Source organism: Colletotrichum tamarilloi, assembly GCF_030869305.1.
Source record: "Colletotrichum tamarilloi strain Tom-12 chromosome Unknown Scaffold_81.1, whole genome shotgun sequence".
Lineage (NCBI taxonomy): Eukaryota > Fungi > Ascomycota > Sordariomycetes > Glomerellales > Glomerellaceae > Colletotrichum > Colletotrichum tamarilloi.
Genome location: NW_026849464.1, coordinates 96786 through 120413, shown reverse-complemented (window position 1 = coordinate 120413; position 23628 = coordinate 96786). Strand labels below are relative to the sequence as shown.

The 23628-nt window shown below is 54.9% G+C and overlaps 8 protein-coding genes across 8 annotated transcripts; 4 read left to right on the top strand and 4 right to left on the bottom strand.

The window, feature by feature from the left end:
- Positions 1–928: 928 nt before the first annotated feature.
- Positions 929–1700, top strand: CTAM01_12733 (uncharacterized protein; the record flags this gene model as incomplete). The annotated part of the gene is made up of 2 exons (XM_060528738.1): positions 929–1284; positions 1682–1700. The coding sequence occupies 2 exons, from the start codon at positions 929–931 to the stop codon at positions 1698–1700; spliced, it is 375 nt and encodes a 124-aa protein (XP_060376647.1).
- Positions 1701–2607: 907 nt separating this feature from the next.
- On the bottom strand, positions 2608–4251 carry CTAM01_12732 (uncharacterized protein; the record flags this gene model as incomplete). The annotated part of the gene is made up of 2 exons (XM_060528737.1): positions 2608–4161; positions 4231–4251. The coding sequence occupies 2 exons, from the start codon at positions 4249–4251 to the stop codon at positions 2608–2610; spliced, it is 1575 nt and encodes a 524-aa protein (XP_060376646.1).
- A 597-nt stretch (positions 4252–4848) lies between these two features.
- CTAM01_12731 (uncharacterized protein) lies at positions 4849–4941 on the bottom strand (the record flags this gene model as incomplete). The annotated part of the gene is made up of 1 exon (XM_060528736.1): positions 4849–4941. One exon carries the CDS (start codon positions 4939–4941, stop codon positions 4849–4851), a length of 93 nt encoding a protein of 30 aa, XP_060376645.1.
- A 725-nt stretch (positions 4942–5666) lies between these two features.
- CTAM01_12730 (spindle assembly checkpoint component MAD1) lies at positions 5667–8307 on the top strand (the record flags this gene model as incomplete). The annotated part of the gene is made up of 2 exons (XM_060528735.1): positions 5667–6044; positions 6112–8307. The coding sequence occupies 2 exons, from the start codon at positions 5667–5669 to the stop codon at positions 8305–8307; spliced, it is 2574 nt and encodes an 857-aa protein (XP_060376644.1).
- Positions 8308–9123: 816 nt separating this feature from the next.
- On the bottom strand, positions 9124–12155 carry CTAM01_12729 (SAFF domain-containing protein; the record flags this gene model as incomplete). Its single annotated transcript, XM_060528734.1, has 6 exons — positions 9124–9824; positions 9874–10881; positions 10937–11592; positions 11657–11742; positions 11816–11908; positions 12117–12155. 6 exons carry the CDS (start codon positions 12153–12155, stop codon positions 9124–9126), a joined length of 2583 nt encoding a protein of 860 aa, XP_060376643.1.
- A 2092-nt stretch (positions 12156–14247) lies between these two features.
- Positions 14248–15990, top strand: CTAM01_12728 (uncharacterized protein; the record flags this gene model as incomplete). The annotated part of the gene is made up of 6 exons (XM_060528733.1): positions 14248–14300; positions 14344–14446; positions 14576–14718; positions 14776–14875; positions 14938–15885; positions 15943–15990. 6 exons carry the CDS (start codon positions 14248–14250, stop codon positions 15988–15990), a joined length of 1395 nt encoding a protein of 464 aa, XP_060376642.1.
- A 369-nt stretch (positions 15991–16359) lies between these two features.
- On the top strand, positions 16360–17031 carry CTAM01_12727 (uncharacterized protein; the record flags this gene model as incomplete). The annotated part of the gene is made up of 1 exon (XM_060528732.1): positions 16360–17031. The coding sequence occupies one exon, from the start codon at positions 16360–16362 to the stop codon at positions 17029–17031; it is 672 nt and encodes a 223-aa protein (XP_060376641.1).
- A 401-nt stretch (positions 17032–17432) lies between these two features.
- On the bottom strand, positions 17433–22395 carry CTAM01_12726 (uncharacterized protein; the record flags this gene model as incomplete). Its single annotated transcript, XM_060528731.1, has 2 exons — positions 17433–22043; positions 22099–22395. The coding sequence occupies 2 exons, from the start codon at positions 22393–22395 to the stop codon at positions 17433–17435; spliced, it is 4908 nt and encodes a 1635-aa protein (XP_060376640.1).
- Between the last annotated feature and the right edge of the window lie 1233 nt (positions 22396–23628).

The window sequence follows — 23628 nt, the reverse complement described above, 5'->3', positions numbered from 1 at the left end:
GATACGTCTCTCCCGAGTTCCCGTCAAGAAAGCGGGCCGGCCAATTACTCCGTCAGGAAATGACTGTCGCGTTATGAGATCAGATGGGGGGGCCACATCATTGCGGCTCACGGCACGTTCCCTTTGTGCCCTTTTCCAGCCTTTGAGACTCACGGATGGGTACGCTTAGTGACATGGAGACTTGGAAGCGTAACGGGGCAGGCTAGAATGTCACCAGAGCCCACAATGAGGCTCAAACGGCACCCGCCGCAGGAAACCTGCCCAGAGGCCGGCACGCCCTGGATGATGAATCCGGTATATCAAAGCATCTCCACCAAGGAAACCAGAATACCAAGACGGTTTACACGGCACTCACGCGGCACTTGGCCCGGAAAATCCCCCCCACAAGCCCTCACAGCTCTGTCTGCTCTGGACTCCGGAGACCAGAATTGCTCGAGTCCAGACAAGTGAAGGCTGCAATAACACTACCCCTTGTCCCCTCTATGGACTGCTCTGACGTCGTCTTCCCCAGTGTTTTTGTATGCTTCTTTTTCCGGGGTCGGGAGTGTGATGCTTGGTGGTGTACTTTCAATGGAGAACCCGCGGCCGGTGGTGGGATTTGACGTAGATGGCAGACTGTTGCATGGAGACGTGGGTATTCGTCGCAAACAGGGTGACGGCACTGTCGATGACGGACGTCGACGCGTTCCTTAGCCACGATGACGGACTTGTAGGAAGACAGTAGAGGCGCTCAAAGTATAAAGGCATCTGTTCTGAAGCGCCTCAAGTTGGTATTCTCTCTCACCATCATCAAACACAGCCACAACGACCAACACAACTACAATCTCATCCGAGTATCACTCATCACCACCGCACTACAATATCCTAAGATCTCATATCCTAAACCAACAGACCCACACACTTGACACACTCCCAACCCAAAACCAAAATGCACGGCGGAAGACAAGAAAACTACGGCTCCAGCGGCATGGGCGGCGGCATGGGTGGTGGCTACAACGACGGCCCTAGAGAAAACTACGGAGGCGGTATGAACAGCGGCATGGGAGGAGGCATGGGCGGCGGCGGCGGCGGCTACGGAGGCGGCCGCGAGAACATGGGCGGCGGCGGTATGAGTGGCGGCATGGGCGGAGGCTACGGAGGCGGCGGCCGAGACAACTACGGTCCCTCCGGCGGCATGGGAGGCGGCCCCGGTCCCCGCGACAACTACAACGGCGGTGGCGGCATGGGCGGTGGCATGGGTGGTGGTATGGGAGGTGGCGGTGGCTACGGCGGTGGCCGTGAAGAGTACGGACATTCTGGTGGCCACTCTTCCCACGGACGTAAGTTTACCCCTTCTTCACTCGCTTCGATACTTTGGACACAGTGAAGCTAACATCATCGTAGGCCGCAACAGCTACGACCGCCGCGATAGCTACGACCGCCACGACAACCACAGCAGCCACGGCAGCAGTCACGACAGCCACAACAGCAGCAGCGGTGGTAGCGGCGGAGGTCTCCTCGGCGGGATCCTCGGCGGCGGAGGAAAGGATAAGAAGGAGGAGAAGAAGAGCGAGGGGTTCACTGACAAGTTGATTGACGGTGCCGCTTCGTACGCCAAGAAGAAGTGGTAAATCCCGAAAAGCATCTTCTGACACAAAGCCAGAAAGATGAACGATGTAACGAATACCTCTTGTATTAGTAGCCCGGGCCTACGATCATAGCCTGTAGTAATAATTCCATGATTATTCAGAATCATTGCCAGAGACTTGCCGTGGTTGGATGTTTGTCTATACTTACTTACTCTCGAGCGTTTATTGGTCTTTCGATACTGTCATAGTCCCCTTCACACATTAGATGTCAATAATGTTGGGCGGCCCGAAATCTTACTAGCTCATCACCACACACAGATATCACGTTCAAGCGCGTCCAAAATTGCAGTCATTATGAATCTTGAGCGATCTCATCGCACCTCATTCAAATCTGCCAAAGGGGCCTTCGGGGCATTTTCGCTTCCCGTTGAATACTCTTGTTACATGCCCTCAAAAACGCCAAATTTCATCCTCTCTCGTCAATCAAAAAGGGGTCCGCTTCCAAATGTCCACTCCGAATGAAAATAGCCCCCTTTCAAGTCTCTCGGTAGTATCCAGAGACACTTCCTAAGAAGTCAGAAGGGTCACCAAAATTCAAGGCCTTTCTTCCTCCTCTCGTAAAAGGTACGGAGAGAGGTTTTGTGAAACCCAATTTCCCTTTTTTGCCCACCTTCCAATTCTAATCCGGGGTACCACACCCCAATGCTGATGCAGGTTATCCGAAGCAAGGCAAAACAAAAGAAAGCCCCAGGCAAGGGGTCGAGTAGGGCAAGTTCGAAGAATCAGTTGCAGGGGCCAGGAGACCACAATCCCACAGAGCGTCCTTGGTAAACTCCGATGAAAAGAGGTACAAGAATGCTCTGAGTGGTGCCCCCTTTGCCAAATGTACAGGTCGAGGCCAAGAGCGTCGATGGGTAGTTCGGTATGTACACATTGCGAGATTGTCGCCAAATCAAGAGGTCGTCAGGCGTCAAGCCGGGGCCGTGAAATGCACACCGGATTAGCGAGTGTAATTCGCGGATCGCACGTCGGGGTGCGCTCACTCTTCCTTCTTGGGCTTCTCTGCTTCCTCAGTGGGCTGCTTCTTCTCTTCATCAGCCTTGGCCTTGGCTTTCGCCTTGCCCTCGTTGTACTTCGTCATCTTCTCAGACATGTACCGAACGGAACGGCCGACGCCCGCCGTAAAGAAGCCCTTGATTGACTGGGCGGATGCGGGCCAGTTTACAGTCTGACGAATAACCTTGCGAATGGACTTTTGCAGCTCCTCGGGCTCATCTTGGACGATACGCTGCTCGAAGCCGCCTCCCTCGCGACGCTTGAAGCTCACGGCGTCCTCGTCCTTGGAGGCATCCATCATGGCCTTGAAGTCAGCAGTTGGGACCATGAACTTCTTCTGGTACTGGAAGTAGAGGCGTGAGCGGAAGGCCTTGGGCAGGCGACGGACCATGTTGCCACGCTTTATAGGGTCCATGTCCTGGTACATGGCGCCGTCGTACTCGGCGTCGGCGACATGCTTGCTCTGCTGGTCGGCTCCGTCGGCGAAGTCAACGTTGGGGAGAGTATTGAGCAGCGGGCCGTATAGCTTGCGGAAGGAGACCATGTTGTTGTCCACAATGTTGGAGATCTTGCTCTTGTTCTCGGTGGGGAGAGACATGCGCGGATCACCGAGGTATGAAATGCCGGCAATGGTAGAGAAGAGCTCCTTCTCGGTGAACTTGGGAGGCAGAAGTAGAAGAGCCGTGCGGACCGCCGAGATCAGATTGACCTGATTCGCGAGGCGAACTCGGGGGTGATCACGCAGGATCTTAACCGGCTTGTGAAGTCTTCCCGCGAGGTACAGATTGTTCCAGGTCGAGAGGTCGGTACAGAGGTTATCGATGGACGTGACGCCGTACTTGATGAGCATGCCCTTCTTGGTGACGTAGGGATTAAAGTAGACACCTGCGCCCCAGCGATCCTGGGTGGTAGAGACGAGGCCCGAACCGAAGCTGGCTAGGCCAGAGTAGTGGTCACGGTGCTGTCTGATGTTGAGCGAATGCCAGTGCTGGGTGTGGGTGACACCAAAAATGAAGTCAATCATCTTGGGGCCTCCTTTCTGCACTTCCATCAACGAGGGAGACGGTTTCGGGTGGACAGCGCGAAATTCTTCGTCCGACACAGAACGGCTGATCTTGGACTGTGGGAAGACACCTGAGCCGTACGCCATGGCGTACATGACGGGAGCACGGAATTCCCGGACAACCTCGGTCAGGACCTTTTTGAACTCGGCATTGACCTCCATATGCTGGTTGATGCCAAACTCCTTGTAGGGGAGCTCCTCGAAATCCTCAATCTTGGCATCGGGATGCTCCTCCCAGTTGTCCGCCGACAGAGTCGGACCTGTCCTCTCCTTCTTCTCCCGACCCCAGTTGAAGTTGATCGCGGAGCCACGGTGAGTGTAAGGAGGAGGGCTATCCTCCTGCTTGCTCTCACTTGCCACATTCTCGTCCTTCTTGCCGGCGTCCGCTGAGTAGTAGCGAGCTTGGTGGGAGAAGCTGAGCGCAAGGCCAGGCACGGCCACGGCTCGAAGCGCCTGGCTGGGATTGCCTCGGAGCTATCCTGCGCATCAGCCGCGGTCGTTCCTAGCTTATTCGCAGTCTATTAGAGAGGATATTGGGCTTACCAGGAGGCGCGAGAGCGTCATGATGGCGATTTGCTGTTTATGGTGGGATTTTGAGTGTTGATCTTTGGGTAGTCGATGTTGGGTTGAAGGGAGAAAGAGCTGAAAGAGGATAGAAGCAATGGTTTCCAGGCTGCCTGTGACTTCCACCTGCTCAAAAGAAACAGAACAACTACTTCAAAAGAGGCGGGCACACTGATGTTCTCGAGGCGAGAGCAACTAGTTGGAACCCAGTTCGGCTTAGACCGGGTCGTTAAGCTTAGTCGTCGCAGCCAGGCTCAGCCTTGTGCTCAGTATTCCAATCGGCCCAGCAGCAAACTCTATTATCCAAAGATCCTACGATAATTCTCTGTTTACGAATCGAGGGGTAAGGCCGAGTGAACGTTGATAGCTCTTGCCGAAGGGATCGCAGTGGTTTCGAGCTCGGTTGTCCCGGACGATGATTCTCGTGCTGAGTAACGGCCCCTTTCGTATGCCCCAATTGGCCGAGCTTCTCCTTCGCAAGCGGTTTGATCGAGGAATCGTGATGTTGGACGTCTAGGCTCGGGAGTTCGGCTCGGCGTGGGCGTTTGGGAAGTTTGGTCGGGGTTTGCGGAAGGGGGGGTAATCCGGAAGTTGAAGCTATCGTTGAAATCTGCTTCTGAGCACCGGAGCTTGGGAGAAGAGAGCACAGCAACGGTTAGTCGCAAGGGCACGGAGCGGATCCTGGTCCATGCTGCCGCCAAGTCAGGAACAAGCTCCTGCGCATGTGGGATGTGCCCATCACGTCATGGTGCAGCTGCTCCCTGTCGCCCAAAATACCCCAGTACTATTCTCGTACCTGTTCTCTACCCGTTTGTTAGTTTGAGCCACAGGACCACTGGGTCTAGAGCCTTTGATGCTTGTCTTACGCCATGGAGTAGTCTCACGCAGCTGGACAATGTTGGAACTGAAAGACTTTGTGGATGCCTGCTTGGTGAGTGTTTGATGAGAACAAACGCGCTCATCGTTGCCGCATGATGGCGCTTGGCTCTACCCGGCAGTGGAATGGATGGGCAACTGGCGAAACCCGTCTTTCCCTGATTAGATGATATCCTCACTTGAAGTTGCCAGACTCGGCGATGCTGTCAATTCTCATGTCTCGAAAAGTCATGGGAATACTATGAGTGAGGTTTGGAAGAAGATTTGGTCAACGGCTCTGCCTGAGGCAGGGAGAAAGGGACAGACCAGAAGAGCAAGGTAACTAGTTACATTGGAAAGTGGCAGGAGCAACCCGTCGTGATAGGGAAGGAGCGATTTGAAGCTTTTTTGTTCTACCAGTTGCTGGGGAAAAGACAGACAGCAACTTACTCACTACATAATCGCAACCTACCTTACAGTTAAGAATACACTATCAATTCTCTCCGCTCCAAATTCTGATTTCATCCGATTCATGTTGTAAATCAACGCTGCAGTTCATCATGTCCGACATCATAGACGAAGACGAAGACTCGAGGAGGGCGCAAGAGATCGGCATGCTACTCAGGAAGAGCCAGCGACATCCCTCCCGTGCCTCACCGCGGGGTGCAGCGACACCACAAACAGCAGGGCCCTCCATGCTACGTCACGTGACTCTATCCCCAGCATCCCCGGCCGTTAACAACCGCCAAAACATTGGCCGATCCTCAGGGCGCGTTCAGAAGAAGGAGAAGCTTCTTCAACAAAGCACCGGCGCAATGAGGTCGCATACCCCCTCGGGCGACCCTCCAGGGAGGCGTGCCTCCGTCACAAACCGTTTTCGCAATAGCACCGGCGGGAGCGCTCTTCCCAGACCCCATACTTCCTTGAGAGAATCCAGGGTACGCTTGGTTGCCTCTAGTAAACAAAAACAAAGAGAAACGTTGGCCCGCTGACAACGAGACTTAGACTTTTCGCGCAACACAACCAACATACAACCTGTTCACCGGCGGCGATGCCAACAGCAGGCCAGGCTCGCGCGCAAGTCTCGCCGCTCCCGACTCCGTCCGCGCCTCATCCCACGAAAGCTCAAAAGAAAACATGGCGCCCCCCGATGCCGCCGAGTACGAGTCCCAGCGCCAGGTCATTGAGGAGCTCAAGGCCGAGCTGGGTACGCTGCGCTACACCATCAGCACCTTTGAGCAGGAGAAGCAGATGGCCGACGCCCGACACAATGCCGAGCTCGAGGACCAGCGCCGTCGCGCCCAGGCAGATTTCACAGCGAAACAGGCCGCCGAGAGTGAAAAGTCCCAGGCCGCGCGCCAGCTGGAGAATACCCAAAAGGAGTTGAGCGATCTCCGCGAGAACATAGCACAGGAAAAGACGAGCCTAGAGAAGCGTGCGCGTGACGCGGAAGAGGAGGCCCGTTTACTACAGGAACAATTGGAAGACTTGTCAAGCTCAAAAGACGAAGCCGCGCGCATCAATGAGAGAAAGACAATTGACCTCGAAATGCAGCTCCAGGCCGCCCAGAAGTCGACTCAGGAGCTGGAACAAGAAAGTCAGGCCCGCGAGGCCGCTCTTCAGCAAATCCAGTCCCAGCTCGTGGACAAGGACAACCACGTAGCCGACCTTGAATCGGAAGTCCTCCGCCTGAAGGCTCAGACTGGCGATGCCGATACCATGGCCATCATTAAGCGCGAGCTCTCGGAGCAGGTCGCGCACATCCGCAGCCTCGAGGCCACGAACCGCGAGCAGCTCTCGGAGCTGAAGCACCTCCGTCAGATCCACCGGGCCGTCGAGGTCGTCGAAGAGGAGAAGAGATCCCTTCAACGTAAGCTCGAGGCCGCCCGGTCCCTCGAGACGGAGCTAGCCGAGGCACACATTCAGCGCCAGCGCCTTGAGGACGAACGCATTGCCTGGACGGGCTATCTCGCCAGTACCGATAACGGCAGCGGCGATCTCGAATTTGACTCCCCTGAAGCCGTCGCACGAGCCCTGGTCGAGCAGCGTTACGACAACGCCGCCCAGCTCGACAAGATGGGCTCCCTACAAGCCGAGCTCGCTGCCCAGGAGTCCTCAATCAAGTCCTGCCAGGAAGAAATCACCAACCTCAAGTCCCAGGTCGCCGACGCGAAGTCCGCCACATCAGCCCCCCAAAACGTCGATAAGACCCGCCTTCGCACTGAGCGCCAGCGTGTACTGGCCGTCAAGGAGGTAGAATACCTTCGCGCCCAGCTCAAGACCTTTGACGCCGAAGACGAGGCCTTCCAGCCCGAGGCCGTCGACGAGACCCGCGCCCGTCGCATCCAGGAGCTCGAAGACCTCGTCGACAAGTACAGAAGCGAGGTACAAGCCCTCCACACTGAAATGTCGTCCATAGAAGCAGGTAAACCACCAGCAGCCGCAGACCCAACACCAGCAGCCGGCACAAAACGCCCGCGCGACGAGAACGACGACGCCTCGGCCGCGCAGGAACAACTCGGCCTTCTCACCCGCAAAAACCGTAAACTTCAAGACCAGCTCGCCGCCGTGCAAACCCAACACGCCCTCACCCAAAAGGAACTCGCCGTCACGCAAGACCAGCTCAAGGCCCTCAAAACACAATCCAAAACCCGCGTCCTGTCTCTGCGCTCGAACCCCACGTCAGACTACGAAGCCATCAAAGTCGCCAAACTCAAAGCCCTCGAGCAGGAAAACGCCGACCTCCTCGCCCAACTCAACGACAACGAAAACGTGGACCTCGTCCCGCGATCCCAGCTCGATGCCGCAGACCGCCTGGTGGAAGAAGCCCGCGCCGAGACCGCATCCGCCCAGAAATCAGCCAAGCGCCTCAAGGAAGTCTGGTCTAAGAAATCCCTCGAGTTCAAAGAGGCCATCTTTTCCACGCTCGGCTGGACCGTCATGTTCATGCCCAACGGCAAAATGCGCGTCGAGTCAACGTTCTACCCCTCCCAGACGGACGAGTACGAGAACTCCATCGTGTTTGACGGCGAAAAGGGGACCATGAAGGTCGGCGGCGGGCCGAGGAGCGCTTTTGCCCGAAGAATTGGCGATCAGATTGGCTTCTGGGTCAGGGAGAAGGGGTGTATTCCTGGGTTTTTGGCGGCGCTGACGTTGGAGTTTTATGAAGAGTATTCGAGGAATCAGATGCAGACTGAGTAAAAAGAAGAAGGAATGATGATCGGAGCTTGCTGGCTGCTGCATATCGTTTGTCATAGGGGAGAATACACGGCAGACAGAGGTCCGGGGAGAGGGAGACAAGAAGGGGCTCTCGCGTACACATTGCCGGGACAGCGAAAGAGCTGCTCTCCACGACTTACATATTTTTTATAACTACTACCTAGCTAAGACGTGGCGCGACGGAACATGAGGAGGGTGAAGAGCGGAAGAAGGAGAGGTATAGCCTCGAATGGGAGGCTGGCTTGTACATGTTTTGATATCACGATGATACCTCCACCTCACACCCTAAAGACGCGGTATTGAGGGTGCAGATGCTTGACGGATAGTTATCCTTAATGATACAATGGCTTTTTTTTTCCTTGTTCATACACACTATTTGCGCTTTGCACTTGACACTTCGCATTCCAGCTCACCCAATTGTTAAAAGCCACACACGAGTAAAGACACCGGGTATCTTGAAAATCTCTCTTTTTTCTTCATCATATCGGTACAGAAACTACCTACAAGCAAAGCTCCCCCTACAAAACAGTCCGTCTCCGTCATCAAAGGGATGATCCCACAGCGAGATCATACTCCTCGAAAATCCAACACCAGACAGAAGATGGTGAGGTAAAAATCAACAAGTGACTGAGCCAGACAAAATGATTATCCGGGGGGTGTCTTCTTTTCCTCTCCTGCCATGCGCTCGCTATGTAAAATGGTCTGTCTTCCAATGGCAATACAAAGTCTACCACTTTGAACGGGTATGTACACCTCGCACCACATCTTCCTCATTAAAATAGTTCATGGCTGCAAAGATTACTTGGCCTCGTACTTGCCGCTGGTAATCTTCTTCACCAAGTTCACGTCCACCCACTGCTGATCAGCTGGCAGCGCCGGCGAGGTCGGGTTGTCGTCAGCAAAGGGGTCGGCATCTTCATCCTTGCCCTTGCCCTTGGTTTCTTCCAGGCGGGAAATACTGATGCCGCTACCCAGAATCTCCGGGGTGAGCTCCCAGCGGGCTTCAATGTGGCCAGGTTTGGGTTCCGCGTTCTCAGCTCCCACGATACGGCACACAATCTTCTGTATCTCGTTTGTGAGTGTCAAGTCGCCCAAGCGCCAGTATACCAGATGCTTGTCCTTCAGATGCGTTCCTGTCGGCTTTGTCTGGGCGCCTGAAGCCTTGGCACCCTCGTACGTGGCGACGAATACGACGTTTTGTAGTGTAACAGGAGCTGTAAGGTTACTTGCGGGGTTCAGGGAGTACTGCAAGAGAAGTCCGAGCTTGTCGCCCTGCGGCTTCCAAGCCGGGCGGATCAGCAGAGGAACTTGCGCCGCTAAGCCAGAGCCGTCGGCATCGCCAGCGTGTACTCTATACGTAAACGCTGTGGATGTCTTGTTGAGATGCGACACGTCCAAGTTGAATTCGTCAGACTTTCCGAGGCTGTTCTGAACAAAGATACGGTTCGGTCCAATAACTTCAAGACTGGGGAAATTGTTGATCCTGATCGTCTCATGTTCTGTTCAGAGTTAGCACTTTGAAGTCTGCAGAATGAAAGATTGACTCACCTTGCGGAGTATCACCAGTTGCGTGGTAGGCGAACGCGATTTCACCGTGAACCTTGGCGCTTTTGACGGTTCCATCCTCAAAGGTTGCGGATACCGTTTCAATGACGGAGGCATTGAGTCCAGGCTGGTGCATTTCGGGATGCTTCAGGTGCGCGAGGCTCACGAGGGAGTTTGCGGAGCGGATCGACTGCGTGTCTGACGTTGCGGCAATGCTTGCCTCGGATGTGAGGGCAGCGACGGTCGTGGGCTTGGACGACTGGCTCGGCAATGATGGCGATGTTGGGAATGGGTTTTCGTTGGTGAGCTCGGGTTCAGGCAGGCTAGGGGGCGGGACGTAGATGGTATTTCTCACGTCTCTACGTCCTCGAACAGTTCCCAGCTTGCGTGACGGAGCAGCCATCTGGGTCAGCGTGTTTGCGACATTCGACATGGCAGCTTGCTTCGCATCGGCATCCTCCTCGGCGATGGGCGAGCTCGCAATGTTAAGCTTGAACATTTGCTCATTTTCCTCGGCAGCCTCGCGCTGAGCCTGGGAAATTGGATCATTATCGGGTGGCCGGATCGTGAAGCCTTCGTCGTCCTTGGCTTGGGAATCCTTGCCCTGTGACGGGGGAGGACCGGGTGGAGGAGCAACATCCAAAGCATCGGTGTCGTGATTTCCGTTGACGGGACCAGCAGAAGAACCCAACCGAGCACTATCCGATTGGAAGTTGCTGAAGCCGTTGGTGCCTTCATGGAGCGGCCCGTCTGTTCCGGAGGACTGAGGTGGTCTGGGAGAGTCGGGTGTTTCGGGAAGAGCGGAGAGGCGGTTGTTCGTCTCGTTCAGGTTATTCGACGATGCTCGGGGAGAAAGGCCGGGGCGAACGTGAGTGCTACTATGGCTGCTGCTAAGGCCTCGGCCGAACGAAGGGACACCGCCCTTGCCGGGAGAAATCTGACCGAATCCGCCGTGGACGCTCTGCCGGCGGCGGCCGAGCATCGTGCCGATTCGGCTTCGCAGCTTCGACTCTGCGCTCCATATTAGTCTCCCAGTCTCTAGATAGCATTACATAGGGCAACATACCGCTCTTTCCTTCGCCCAGACCGGAGTGTTCGCTTGCGTCATCGTCGTGGTGGCCGAGACTGCTGGGCGGCGGTGGAGGTGGTGCCAGAGTCTGGCTCGTGGGGGCATTAGAGGATTGTCTAGACGCCGTGGCCCTCTTCTCCAACCTCGGTCTGCCAGACAGAATCCTTTCCTTGAAGCTCGCGATTTCTTGCTCGGTGCTGATCTCCAGCATGGAAGCCAAGGTGTCAGCAGCGCGGCTCTGGTTTCGTTGCGCCTGGTCGCTTTCGTGGGTCTCGTATTGCGTCAGCAGGTCGCGCAGCTGGTTGACGCGTTGCTCGTCGAGGGCTTGGAGGGTCTCGAAGATGAAGGGAGCCTGCGAATCCCACTGCTGGGTGGTAGACTCCAGTCTCGCCGTGGCATCCGCCATCTTCTGGGCGTTCGTCTTGGGGCCCTTTCGAGCCAAGGCTTCAGTCTTCTTCTGGGCATCTTCTAGGTCTCGGGCCATGGAGGTCAAGTTGGCGGTAATAGTCTGCATGTTCTGCATCTCCTTGCGGGACGAGAAGTTACGCAGGGGACCCTCGACATCTTTTTCGAGCTGGCTCGCGAAAACGTGGTGGGAGTGGGCAGTTGAGTCGACGGATTGGAGGATTTTGTCCCAAGGACCGGAAAAGACGCTACTCAGCTAATCAGTATACGGTCCTACTGCTGAGAGCCGAATGCAATGGTCGGGCAACTTACCCAAGCTCAGACGAGCTGTTGGGAACCTTGAAGGCGAGCAATTTTTTGAGGCTTTGGACGTATTGATCTTCGACTCGGCGGCGTTCCTGAGTAGGGTTATAGGTCAGCATGGAATTGTCCTGTGCTGTCGCATTCTGTTCATCGTGGGTGGTGCCTTACCTGCAACCAGTCTGCGATCTCGGTGTTGATCTTGTTTATTCTCTTCACACGATCGGTAAGGACGTTCACGGCCTGCATGGGCTGGAGGTGCTCCTAAACAAAGGGGAATGACAGTCAGCAAAACAAGTCGCAAACAATGCGCTCCTGCCATTGCAATGGAAGTACACCAGTCGCAGTGAGGTGGATTGTGGAAAGCCAGCCCGACCTCGACTTCTGCCCGGTAGGAGGGCCTTTCCAACCACTGGGGGAAACAGTGACGGATTGACGGGAATGAATATGGGGGGGGGGGGGGGGACATTACCAGCATGGCCGGGTACTCGGCCCTCGCGAGATCATCCATTGTGTCTAATTAGTGCGGCGCGCGCAAAGTCATGTACGATGAATGCAAGCAACGAGAGAAATGGCGCGCATAGCGATGCTGTCTATGATGCGGGAAAAGGTGTGGGCGAAGTGAGGAACATTCGCATCGTGGGAAAGTCGTGAGGTGTGAGGAAGGTGGGTTGTCCTACGAGACGGCGGCGGCGGGAATTGGGTGGATGGTTGGAATGGTCCAGTTGGATGGTGGATGGATGGAACAATAAGGCAGGCCAGGAAGGAATGGAAGGCGCCGCCGCCGCTGCTGCTGCTGCCGAACAAGACGAAGCCCGGTCAGGCAGTCACCAGGTGCAGCAGGTGCAGCAGGTGCAGACTGTGGTCGCCAGTGAGGTGTGGGAGAGTGGGCCCTTGGGACTGGAAAGCCGGGAAGAACTCCTGGTACCTATCCATAATAGAAGTCACTTTACATACTCATCGCAGCTAAGAGTGACTTGCTTCCCTCTTTTTTTATTTAGTCTTGGGCTGATGATGAAGTGTGGAGAGGACCGGACCGGGGGGGCATGGGCTGGGCTGGACTTGGGATTTTCTTGGTACTTTCACAGGTCGGACTTGGACAGCCCGATTCATACCATGTACCTTGGTATGAACCTGGAATACTTGCATGTACAGCAACATGAGCATTTGAGGTCGAGGTTTACGGCTCGCCTCGATCAACATCGAGACGCGTCAACTGCATACAAACGCAACGTGGTAAGTCCCGTCTATTCATCTAATGCTGCCTTCTTGCTTTAGCTTGATCAATGCTGCTGCGTGGCCTCGACGCCTCCTTGGTCTCCCACTGGCACCTGGGTGTCAATGTCATCCAACCTCATCCTTGAGATGTCTCACGTACCTTTTTTTCTTCTCGAATGCGTCGTCAATTGGCCCGAGTGCTGCCTCGTCCTGACCAAAGGTTCAGCGCATGTTCCACTGGCGCCAGATTTGAATTTATTGGATTCGGATGGGACAGTTGGCCCGGGAGCTGCGGACAAGGACGCACCATCCATTAAAATTCACAGTCATCCACAAGATCATGAGGTGCCTATACTATTCATCACTGGGTAATAGCAATCCGCTTCTCCTTCTCTTCTTCCTCTTCCTCATGCTGGTCATCCCGCTATGAGTTCTCAGTGGCAATGAGCCGCTTATAACGAATCTGTCTCCTTTGCACAGCTCAATCATAGAGAGACAACATACATCTCAACCCCAGTTCCACACTGACCAACCACCCTCATCTCTCTGTGCTTTGGGTCGGACAGGGCTCCTGTAATCGAAACAGGCTAGCTCGGAGGGGACTCCTGCAAATACGTCACGCACCTTACAGACCAAGTTAGCACAATCCTCAGCTCAAGTTGGCAACCGAGGAAGAACTCAACTGAGCCTTCCAGCAAAAGCCAGCTTCGAGATGTCCTCATCTGAAGCTGACAAGGAGCACAGCAGGCAAGACATACATGATCACGAAAAAGTACAGAGGCACCGCTCGTCCCCCCGATGCTGGAAACAACGGCGGCGGCGGGCTGCATAACCCAGACCACATTCCGTCAACCTTAAGCAGCTTCCCTGCCTTCGTTCTGCCTTAGTCACGTTGATCCTGTTTTAAGCATCCCGCATCCGCCTGGCAAGGTTCAGAGGAACGGTGCCTGTATGAGATGACGGGAAGTGCCCTGACGTGTCGCGCCCGCGTAAAGTCTCTGATCGAAATTCAATCTCAGCCCACCTCACGGAGACCAAGCCGGCGCAAGAAAGTAAAGGGGAAAGAGAAAAAAAAAAACCATGACTGAGCCGCCCCATCCTTGCAGGTTGTCAGCTGCGCATGAAGTTTTATTTTGGCCCTTAATTCAATCGCAAGGATCCTGATCTTCAAGCCAGAACACCACCCACAATGTATAAGTATTGAAGAAAAAAGAAGGCCCTTCCTGGCACGACTTGCCGGCAGCCCTCCATGGACTGCACGGAGTGAGACCCAAGAGTGGTGCGCATTAGCGCAGTAAAAGACCGTGATAATCCTTACGCCTCGTGAGGCTAAGAGGAAAGCTAAGATTGAGTCGAAGAAGTAATTAAAGACATATTTTGACGCCATGGGACGCCCCTCGTCAGGTACCCGGAATTGCAATGCCCAACCACGCATTATGTAAGCTTATTTCTCTTCCTGTTCATTCTTTCCACTCGAAAAGGAGACAGCAAGTCCGCACTGTGCGAACGCTGTTTCCCGCCGAGATCCACACCGGATGGTCCGGCCCGGACAGTCCTTTCACCGCCTCCGACGTTTCTCACACGGTACGTACCCAGTTCTACGGCTCCCGCTTTCCTAGCTGCATCACAGGGATCATCAACGGAAGGTGCAACGACGCCTCAACCCTTCCTGTCTGGTGCTCACTAAGAACGGCCAGTTGAAAGCAACGCCAGTGCACCACCGTCAAAGTCTCGTCATCCGTGCTCGCCCACCTCACGCCAACTTCCGTCCTCGACAGCCGCCCGGTTCTCATGGCAGACAGCGACTGGAGGACGCAATTATTGGCGTCAGATCGATATGAAAACATTCAGAGGATGTAAGTCATAAATCTTCAATGTGCATTCAAGCCATACTCACACCAATCTCTATGTAGAAAGTCTGTCTTGGAGACAGCTAGTCCGGATGCCAAAGACACGTCACAGTCGGACGCATTTTCTGTAGAAAATCAGGCTTATAAAGACTCGTCGTCCAGGGTGAGTTTTCCACCCTATTTCTCACCTTTTGCCCAAGTTCGACGCTCACATGTCAAGGTCAGGCTCAATATGACGAAATCTGCCAGCTAGTCGGCTCAGCCAATTTGTCTCGCCCGGAAGCCCCAGCACCTACTGATGACCAACCTGAAGATGCTGGCGTCAACATTGGTTCTTACAAAAATTGTGTTTCTTTTGCAAGTGGCTTAACGTCAGAAGTCTACCGATGCAAAGATCGAGCGCTCAAGGTCATTGTGGAAACACACAATATTGAGCCTCACAATCCGCAACGCGAGGCCAGGATTCTAGCGACCTTGAAACGACCATGCATTCCACTTTTAGAAATATTCAGGGACCAAGAACAAAGATTTGTTCTAGTATTTCCTTACAAGCCCATGACACTTGCCGATGTCATTGACAAAGGAACCATTCCGCTGCCCCAGATTAGACGTCTCTTCAAAGACATCTTCACTGCACTCGCGAATATCCATGGCCAAGGCATCATACACCGAGACGTCAAGCCCGAGGCCATCCTGCTCGACGGCCCGGAAGGGCCAGCATATCTTTCTGATTTTGGAACAGCCTGGCACCCGACCATGTCGATTGTCTCAGAGCCGGCCAAATCCAAGATCCTGGATATCGGGACCGGCCCCTACCGAGCGCCTGAAGCCCTCTTTGGTGATAAAGCCTACGGTCCTTCTGTCGACGTGTGGGCGGCTGGGGCCATGCTGGCCGAGTGCTGTCGCAGTCCCCCAAAGTCCCTGTTCAATTCAAGACCCGCCCATGAGGACGGCAACCAGCTGGGTTTGATTCTGAGCATCTTCAAAACTTTGGGCACGCCGACACGCGAGACTTGGCCCGAGGCTGCGAGCTTCAAGACGCCACCCTTTGAGATGTACCGCATGTTTGATGGCCAACCGTGGACAGAGATTCTTCCAGAGGTCAATCCCCATGCTCGAGAGCTGATCTCGAGCTTGGTGCGCTTTGACTCTAAGAGGGCTACAGCGGAGCAAGTGAGTTGCGGTGATCTTTTTCACCACAAGCAATTATCTTTACTGACTATACAATAGGCTCTACAGCACAAGTTCATGATAGGCACTGAGGAAAGTCAAACATAGGAGGCCACCCGGTCTTCGAGGACAACGTGACAAAGAGCAGGTGTATTTGAAGCTGGGCCATCCTTAGTCCTTGGAAGGTCGAAGGAAAGGGGTCAACATTGTGCTGCAGGTTTTCAAAGTAGTTTCTTTGTGTTCACGGTCTCCATTGAGTCCCATGAGCCTTGGAAAACCTTCAGAACGCTGCGAAGAGATCTCGGTATCGAAGAACAAAGGCCCCGGGATCTCGCACCAGGTATTAATGTCCGCGGTCCTGCGCGTCATCGCCACCCAACCACGTCAAACTCAACTTTTCCCATCTCGCAAGATCAAGTCAGTTCAGACACTACTAGCCTCATCCGCGCTTCAGAAGTCGAAGAAAGCTGTCAAACCATGGCCCCTCCTGGCGAAAAAAGATCAAAAGATCGCGCGCCCTCTGGCCCGAAGAAAGTGAAAAACCGTGACGGCCCGAACATTGGCACTCAGAACGCACCGGACACGTCGGTCCTCGGGGACCGACCCGAAGGATCACGACGACAAGAGGGCTCAAAAAAGAAGAATACCAACGCCATCGCAGATATGCCAAGAAGGTTAGCAGGAGGCAAAAAACCCCACCATTGTCCATCAGGAGAGCACAAGAGCGACAAGGCTTGTAGAAAAGGCCGTTGTCTTATAAAGTGTTCTGAATGCGCCTCCAATCGCTCTACGTTCGGAGGATCGAAATGTTGGGTTTGTAAGAAAGCCGAGATCCGTCTGGCACAGATAGCAGCGAGGCAGGCGGGTGGCGTCGCCAACAAGGCGTTGCTTCCTCGGCAACGGCCTACGCGCGTCACCAAAAGGGGGACATGGCTCCGTATGGGATCCCTCAGGCGTCATTACCAGGTCGCGTGGGCCAATCGGCTCCGGAGGGTCATCTCGGCGAAGAGTCTCGAGGATGTTCCCGAAACCACCTACGTCGACACGGCTATGGACGTCTGCTCTACCCCCAGCGTTGCTGAATTCGACACTTATATGGGCGATGTCGATGACGAGTCCGATGACGAGCCCGGCCTTTCACCAGCTTAGATAGCAATGAGCAATTGAGGTTCAACCCAGAAAACGCGGGCCCTGTGAGTAAAGAGGAGCAACGCAATAAATGTGTCCGGGATGCCGAGGAGATTCTAAAGCTTGTTCGTGAAGGTCTCCATAGGCTGATTTGAATGCGTGGAGGGTTCTCTGGTTGGTCTCAGGATGTTACGCGGGTTCACGGCTTGATAGAAGTGTTGCAATTTGAACGTTTCTGCTTTTGATCATCTGTTTACTGCCACCCATCTGGCATTTTTGCATGCTCTATTCCACACGAATGTGACTTTTTACAAGAAACCATACTTTCATCTTTCTCATCTCACGTTTCTTCTTTTCCCCTTTCCCCTTGTAATTCAACATGGTTCTCTCAACCGCATCACCCCATAAGAGACCTGGCTACCTTACACCACATAATCCGACTGCCCCCTCTTCGCCCTGGAATCATGGCCCAGGTAATCAATGGGGTTACGACACAGAGGGCACGTATTCTGATTACTGCTCTGGAACCACTTGTACAGACAGGTGCGGTGGAAGAGGTTCTTGCACGTCGAGCACCGCTTGTCGGGCATGCGCTTGTCGGAGGAGATGATGGAGTAGCAGATGGCGCACTCGGACTGGCCCTTCAGCGCGCCGACAATGTTTCTCCGGAAAGCGGATAGGCCGTCGATGATGCTCCCGTTGGAGAAGGTAATCACCCCTTGCGTCGTGAGGAGCCAGCTCTGCCACTTGCGCTCGTTGACCGCGACGCGGTTGATGCCGACGACGGAGACGCCTTCGATGGGGTAGCTCGCGGGCACCTTGACGGCGATGGAGGCCATGCTCTCGTCGATTTCGACGCCAGCCGTGATTTCTCTCGACGCCTTGCTGACCTTGACGACGAGCTCTTTTTCGTCGTCGTCGGCGGGCGGGTCTTGGGCGGCGGCCCAGGCGGCTACCTCGTCGAGCGCGTCCGAGACGATGATGGGGGAGAAGTAGCGCGTCATCCAGCCCTCGACGGCGATGCGCGTCTGCTTGGAGCGGCAGTCGAGGTACCACGTCTTGAAGAGGCCGGGCGTGTATTTGAGGGTGAGGTAGTAGAGGTGTACGAGCAGCCAGTGGAGGTTGCGCTCGTCGGGCTCGGCGTCGGCGAGGGAGACGCTGTACGAGGTGAGGTGCTGCGTCGTCAGGCCCTCGCGCTCGAGGTTCAGCGGGTGCGCGGCCGAGTGGCCCAGCACGTCGAACATGAAGTCCATGAGCGGGGCGATGTAGTTCTCCGTCTTGAGGTGCTCCGTGTAGTCCTGGCGGACCTTGAGGGAGGCGGTGCTGAAGGCGTCGAAGATGAGGTGCCACGAGAGCAGGTAGGAGCGGATGGCGAGAGGGAACTGCGCGAGGATCTCGTCTGGGTAGCGCTCCAGCGTGGGCGCGTCGAGGAGGAGGGAGAGGAGCTCGTCGGGGAGGCGGGCGTCGGTCTTGTCGAGGAGGACGTTGACGGAGAGTTCTTCCTGGCGCGCGGGAAGGGCGTAGTGGAGGAGGTTGAATGCCGCCGTCTGGATCGAGCGAGAGTCCGCAGCGATGAGGCCGTAGAGGTCCGAGAGGTCGTTGATGTGCTTCAGCGGGATCTTGTTGACTTGTCTGCAGATGATGGCGTCGACGATCTCGAGGGGCTGTGTGGTCTTTTCGCGGTCGAGCTTGAGGAGCTCGATGAGGGAGAGGGACTTCGTTTCGGCGAACTCCTTGATGGCGTCCACGAGGTCGTCGTTTGGCTCCGATAGCGTCTCCAGGGTGGTCATGAGCTTCAGTGATGCATGGATATACGGCAGCGAGTCGTCGAGACGGTCATCCGAGGCCCTTGCCCACAGCGCAGTGGAGAACTCAATCGTCTTGTCCCAGTACGAGCCGTATACGTCCTTCATGCATGGAAGTAGCCTCTGTAGGGATCTGCAGATTTCGGCTGACAGCGCGGGTGTGAGGCTGGGGATGTCGTCCATCCAAGACGTGATCTGGCGTACGGCAAAGACGATGCGGTTGTTAGCAACGGGGACCCCGCCAACCTCGTACACTTGCAAGCATGCGTTGAGGAGGACCAGGATAAGCAGCGTCTTTTCGACCTTTTCAGGCTCAACACTAGCGCCCGCAATGTCGCTTACAAGACGGTTGCACAGATTGTTGATGGCTTTTGATGACTCCAGACTCTCACCGAAGCCGGCGAGCACAGCCGTCGCCGCCAGGATCGTTGGTGGTGTGGCCTTGAGTGTGGCCAGCTGGTTGATCTTCTCGTCTCCGGCAGCAGGGAAACCGTGCTTCTCGGCAAGGTTCTGGAAGAGGTCGCTCAATGCTCTAGAGCTGTAGACGCCCAACGGGGTGAGTTCCTTGGTCTCCTGCGTCATGATGGCGATGAGACCGTTGACCAGCTTTGTGGAGCCAGTCTCCGAGCCGTCCCTCCATCCCTTGGCTTCGTCGACAATGGCATGGATGGTCACACGGGTGGAAGAGACGAATGACTCGGCAGAAGCAAGCGCGTCTCCCATCTCGAGGTTCAGGAAGAGCTTGTTCTCGTCCATGAGTGTAATCTGGTCCGATACCATCTGAACCGCGACACAAAGGAGGTAGAGCAGCTCAACCTGGAAGCTGTCAGGCAGACTGGAGACCGAAATATCCGATGACAAGAGCTTAGAGGTGTAGGATGCCATTCTAGCCGGGATAGAGAGGCCGTCTCGGTCTCTGCGCACACGAAGGCGCTGGTCAGACTCGGCAGGTTGAACGAGGAAATGAGCGCCGGCCAGACCGCTGGTGATTGACAAAGACGGGTTGAGCTTAACCTGGAAGAACTTTGAGAGCTGCTGCATCCAGATGTTCGTGCTCGGGAACAAATCCTCGATGGCGATAGACCCAGCTTGGGACGCCTGGAGGGCTTGTTGTACCAGTGTTTCGACACCAAGTGACTGTGGTCCAGCGTCTTCGAGGTTTCTCTGGATAATAGTGACGACTGGCGATACCCCATCCGCGGGCTGTTCCAGTAGTGCTCTCAGCGAGGCCGCACGGGTAGATATTGCCCTGTCGTTTAGTTCGGCAAGTCCCAGCAGCTCAGTCACGACCGCCATGTGCGTTGACTCGTCTTGCGACAAGAGTCCAGGCTTGTTATTCGCAATGATTTCCAAGGAGCGAAGGGTCTGGCCAGAGTGCTGCTTGTCTTGCGACAAGGCCGACACGCTGTTGTCTAGCAATTGCTTGGCGGTTGAGTCGGCGATGGCATTGTTGGCAAAGGCAGTCTCGAACAGACTCCAGGCATCCAATTCTCCGCGGGCTGTGCCAGAGCACTTGAACTCGATGAATTTCTGGAGCTGCTCGTGTGATTTAGAGAGCTCTGACGCCTTTTGGTTTGCAATGAGACGCTCGATGCCCCTAATGGCCTGCGAGTCACCAGACAAGCTCAACAAAGCCTCGATCCAGGTCTTCCAGATACCGGCGTAAGTTGCATTTTGTCCCTCGAGAGCGCCCAGGGCATTGACGCAGTTCAGCAGATCGGGACCAGACCGTGACAGAATCAAGACGTCCATGCGATCTCGGCCTTGTGTTGACAGGAATTGCTCCAGAGCTTGAGCAGCTTCCGCATCTCTCCACACGCGCGGAGCGTTCTTGCTCACGCTGTAGAGCACTGCAGCTGCTCCATAAGGCTTGAGATTTCTTGTCGCCAGGAGGTCCACGCTGCATTTAATGATGGCCCTTGAAGGCTCGATGAAGAGAGTGTCTGTTGGTTTTGCCTTTTGAACTTGGCCAACGAGGGTGAACCAGCGGGATCCCTCGGAAGCAACAGCCTCTTGAGACTTTTCATAGTCCTTTGAAACCTCTGGGAGTGAGTTGGATATTCTACCACAGAAAGCCGACGAGAGCAGTCCCAGCTTGTCGGTTGTTGCCGCCCTAAGTTCCTCGGATGATGAGCCGACAGAGACCTCGTACACTTCGGCTAGCACAGGAAGTCGTCCGTTTCCAGCAATCTCCCATGACGAGTTTTCGGGTGTGGGTAAGAGGAAGTGCTCAATTAGAGGGAACAGATGTTCTTGAACAAGTGTTGCCCTCTCATTGTCGGAAGGAAAGTTTTTCAATAGATGCTTGGTAGTTCTGGCATAGCAGGTCCACGCCGCGGTAGCGTTCATCCGCGGTTCCTCTCTGCTTGTAATTCCCGTCCTCATTGACTTGAGCGCGTCAGCTGAGGCTTCGACCGTGAAGAGTTCAGTTGGGATGGCCTTGATCAGGTGCTCGAGGTGCTCCCAGTACTTGGCGGAGCTGCTCTGGGAACCCTTCTCCAAGAATCCATTCAGTCTGGTGATCGGGGTCTTCTTCTCGCTTGAGCTCGCCCAGATCTCGGGGAACTTGGTCGTCAACTTTGTGAGAACTCTGACATACTCGACAGCCGATCCCACTTGACTGCTCTTGAGCCCCTCGGCGACGAAAGTCTTCTTCAGGCGAGAAATTTGTGAGGATACGGGGTCGAATCTCTTGTCGAGGCAGGCCCACAAGAGCTGGCACGCCGTCTTCTTAACCGAGCTATCTCCCGTGACCACACTTTTCCAGACCTTCTCTTCGGCGAAGAAGGTGTCGTATGCCTCCTCTTCCTTTTGAATGTCGGTCGACTCGAGCTTTTGCAAGAGACCAAGTACAAGAGAGAGACTTGCCCCTATGACCCGGAGGTATTTGGCCTCGGCATCGTCGGCCGTCGTGGATCGTTCGTCGCTCAGGGTGTCCTTGGTCTCTTGGATAGCGTCGGTCGCATATGTCAAGATCTGTGACTGGCACTTGTTCCAGAACAGCGCGACCTTTTCTGGGCTGCTGAGGAACGAGGAGAGACCATCGTTTGCTGCCCTCGACACAACTCTATCCTTGTCGTATAAGCCAGCGAGCCAGGTGCCGACAATCTTGGGGACGCGCTTTTCCATGCGCTTCCGTGCCGACTTCATCAACTCGAACTGTAGGGTGTGGGAGAGTTCGCGGACGCGGCGGGAGTTGTCTATCGAGATGCGAGGGTATATTTGAACCTACACAAATCAGTACATGGCCATCAAGCTTTACAAAATTCTGGGAGTAACGTACCCATGCTTCCAAGATAGACTCTTCTACACCTCCTTCTACTTCGAATGGATGAGCCTGTACGTAGGCGAGGAGGTCCTCAAGTGCCTTTGCTTTCGTTGTGGCATCTTTCTTGAGGGCGTTCTTGAATGCGACAATGACGTTCGCATCAGATATGGAGGTCAAGTTGGGGGGCTCAGAGAGGTAAGATAGACCACTACCTCCGGCGGAAGAGAAGCCACCGAAGCCAGCAGGCGTTGGACTGCCGAAGCCCCTCGCGGCGCCGGATGATCGGCCACTTTTACCAAAGGCACGCGACATGATCTAGTGTGAATGAAGGTAGTGTTGAAGTATTGTTGTTGGGATATCGGTGTAGCTCAGATGCACGAGTTCGCGCGGCGCAAGAAGGCAGCTGGAGAGCTCGAATATGACGTTGGCGGGGTAATTACAACGAGGTGCACAAATGCGAAATGCGAAATGCGGCGGGCAGGGCACCACCTTATTTTCCTTGGTCGAAATATCGGAGATAGATGAGCAAGAGGGACTGATAGCGGAGATGGGTATGCAAAAGTCTATTAGAAAAAGAAAGGCTTTCTCCGACTGAATCGTCCCCCAAGATAAGGTAGTGAATGCAAAATGATGACCAAACGAAGTCGAATCCAAAGAAAAAGTTTGGGTCGCAATCGAAGAATGTTGCGCCGCAAATACCTTACATACCTAGCAGCGCCGAGTTGACTCAGGCCGAGCGAACAATTTGAGCCCCGGCCAATGTGCAACAACGGCGAATGAAAACGGACGAGATGCCCCGCCAAAGCTCCCTCTGATGATGCTGTCATCGGTACCTGCCCCCCCCCCCCCTCTTCCAAGCCTATTTCTCTGTCTTAGGTAAGCGTGTCTCTACTTACCTTACAGACAGCTTGTCTTAGGTCAGCATTCTACACGTGATTCACTCGCTTTCTGGCTTCACCCGTGCACACTTGCATTCTTATCGCCCATTCCTTATCCATCCGCGTCGATTGGGCCGCATTTATCACAGCTCCAAAGTGGTAAGACAACCTAGGTGCCCCACTTTCCAGCCACTGGCGCAACTCTGCACCTGCGTCACTGGCCAGTTGCACGAATTCGGGGTCGTTCGGCGGTTTCAAGCGTTCCTCGGGCAAGAGGGCCACTGTCCGCAAAGGCTTACCCCGCAAACTGCCCTGCTGAAGGCTCTCCACCTGGGCGTGCACCTCAGTGGCCCTCAGCCCACGGTGCCCACCCGGCTCACTGCGGGAGCAGCGCTAGGGAGCGGTAACTGTGGATCCCACCTCTCCCATTGCGACCTACCAGTGTCCCAACCCGGCCAGTCGCAGCTGATTGCCGCTTGCTGCTTGCTGCTCCCTCTGGCCCGTCTTAGGTAGGTTGCCCATCAGTCCATTCTATCCGTCCAGTACCTTTTGAACTCTCGCTACCTCTTTCCTTCCAACCTTGCTCGCCTCTCTCTTAACGTCGCCGAGGTGGCGGATTGATTTTCAATTTTTACCTCTTCAACTCTTCCTTCCAAGCAATATTTGT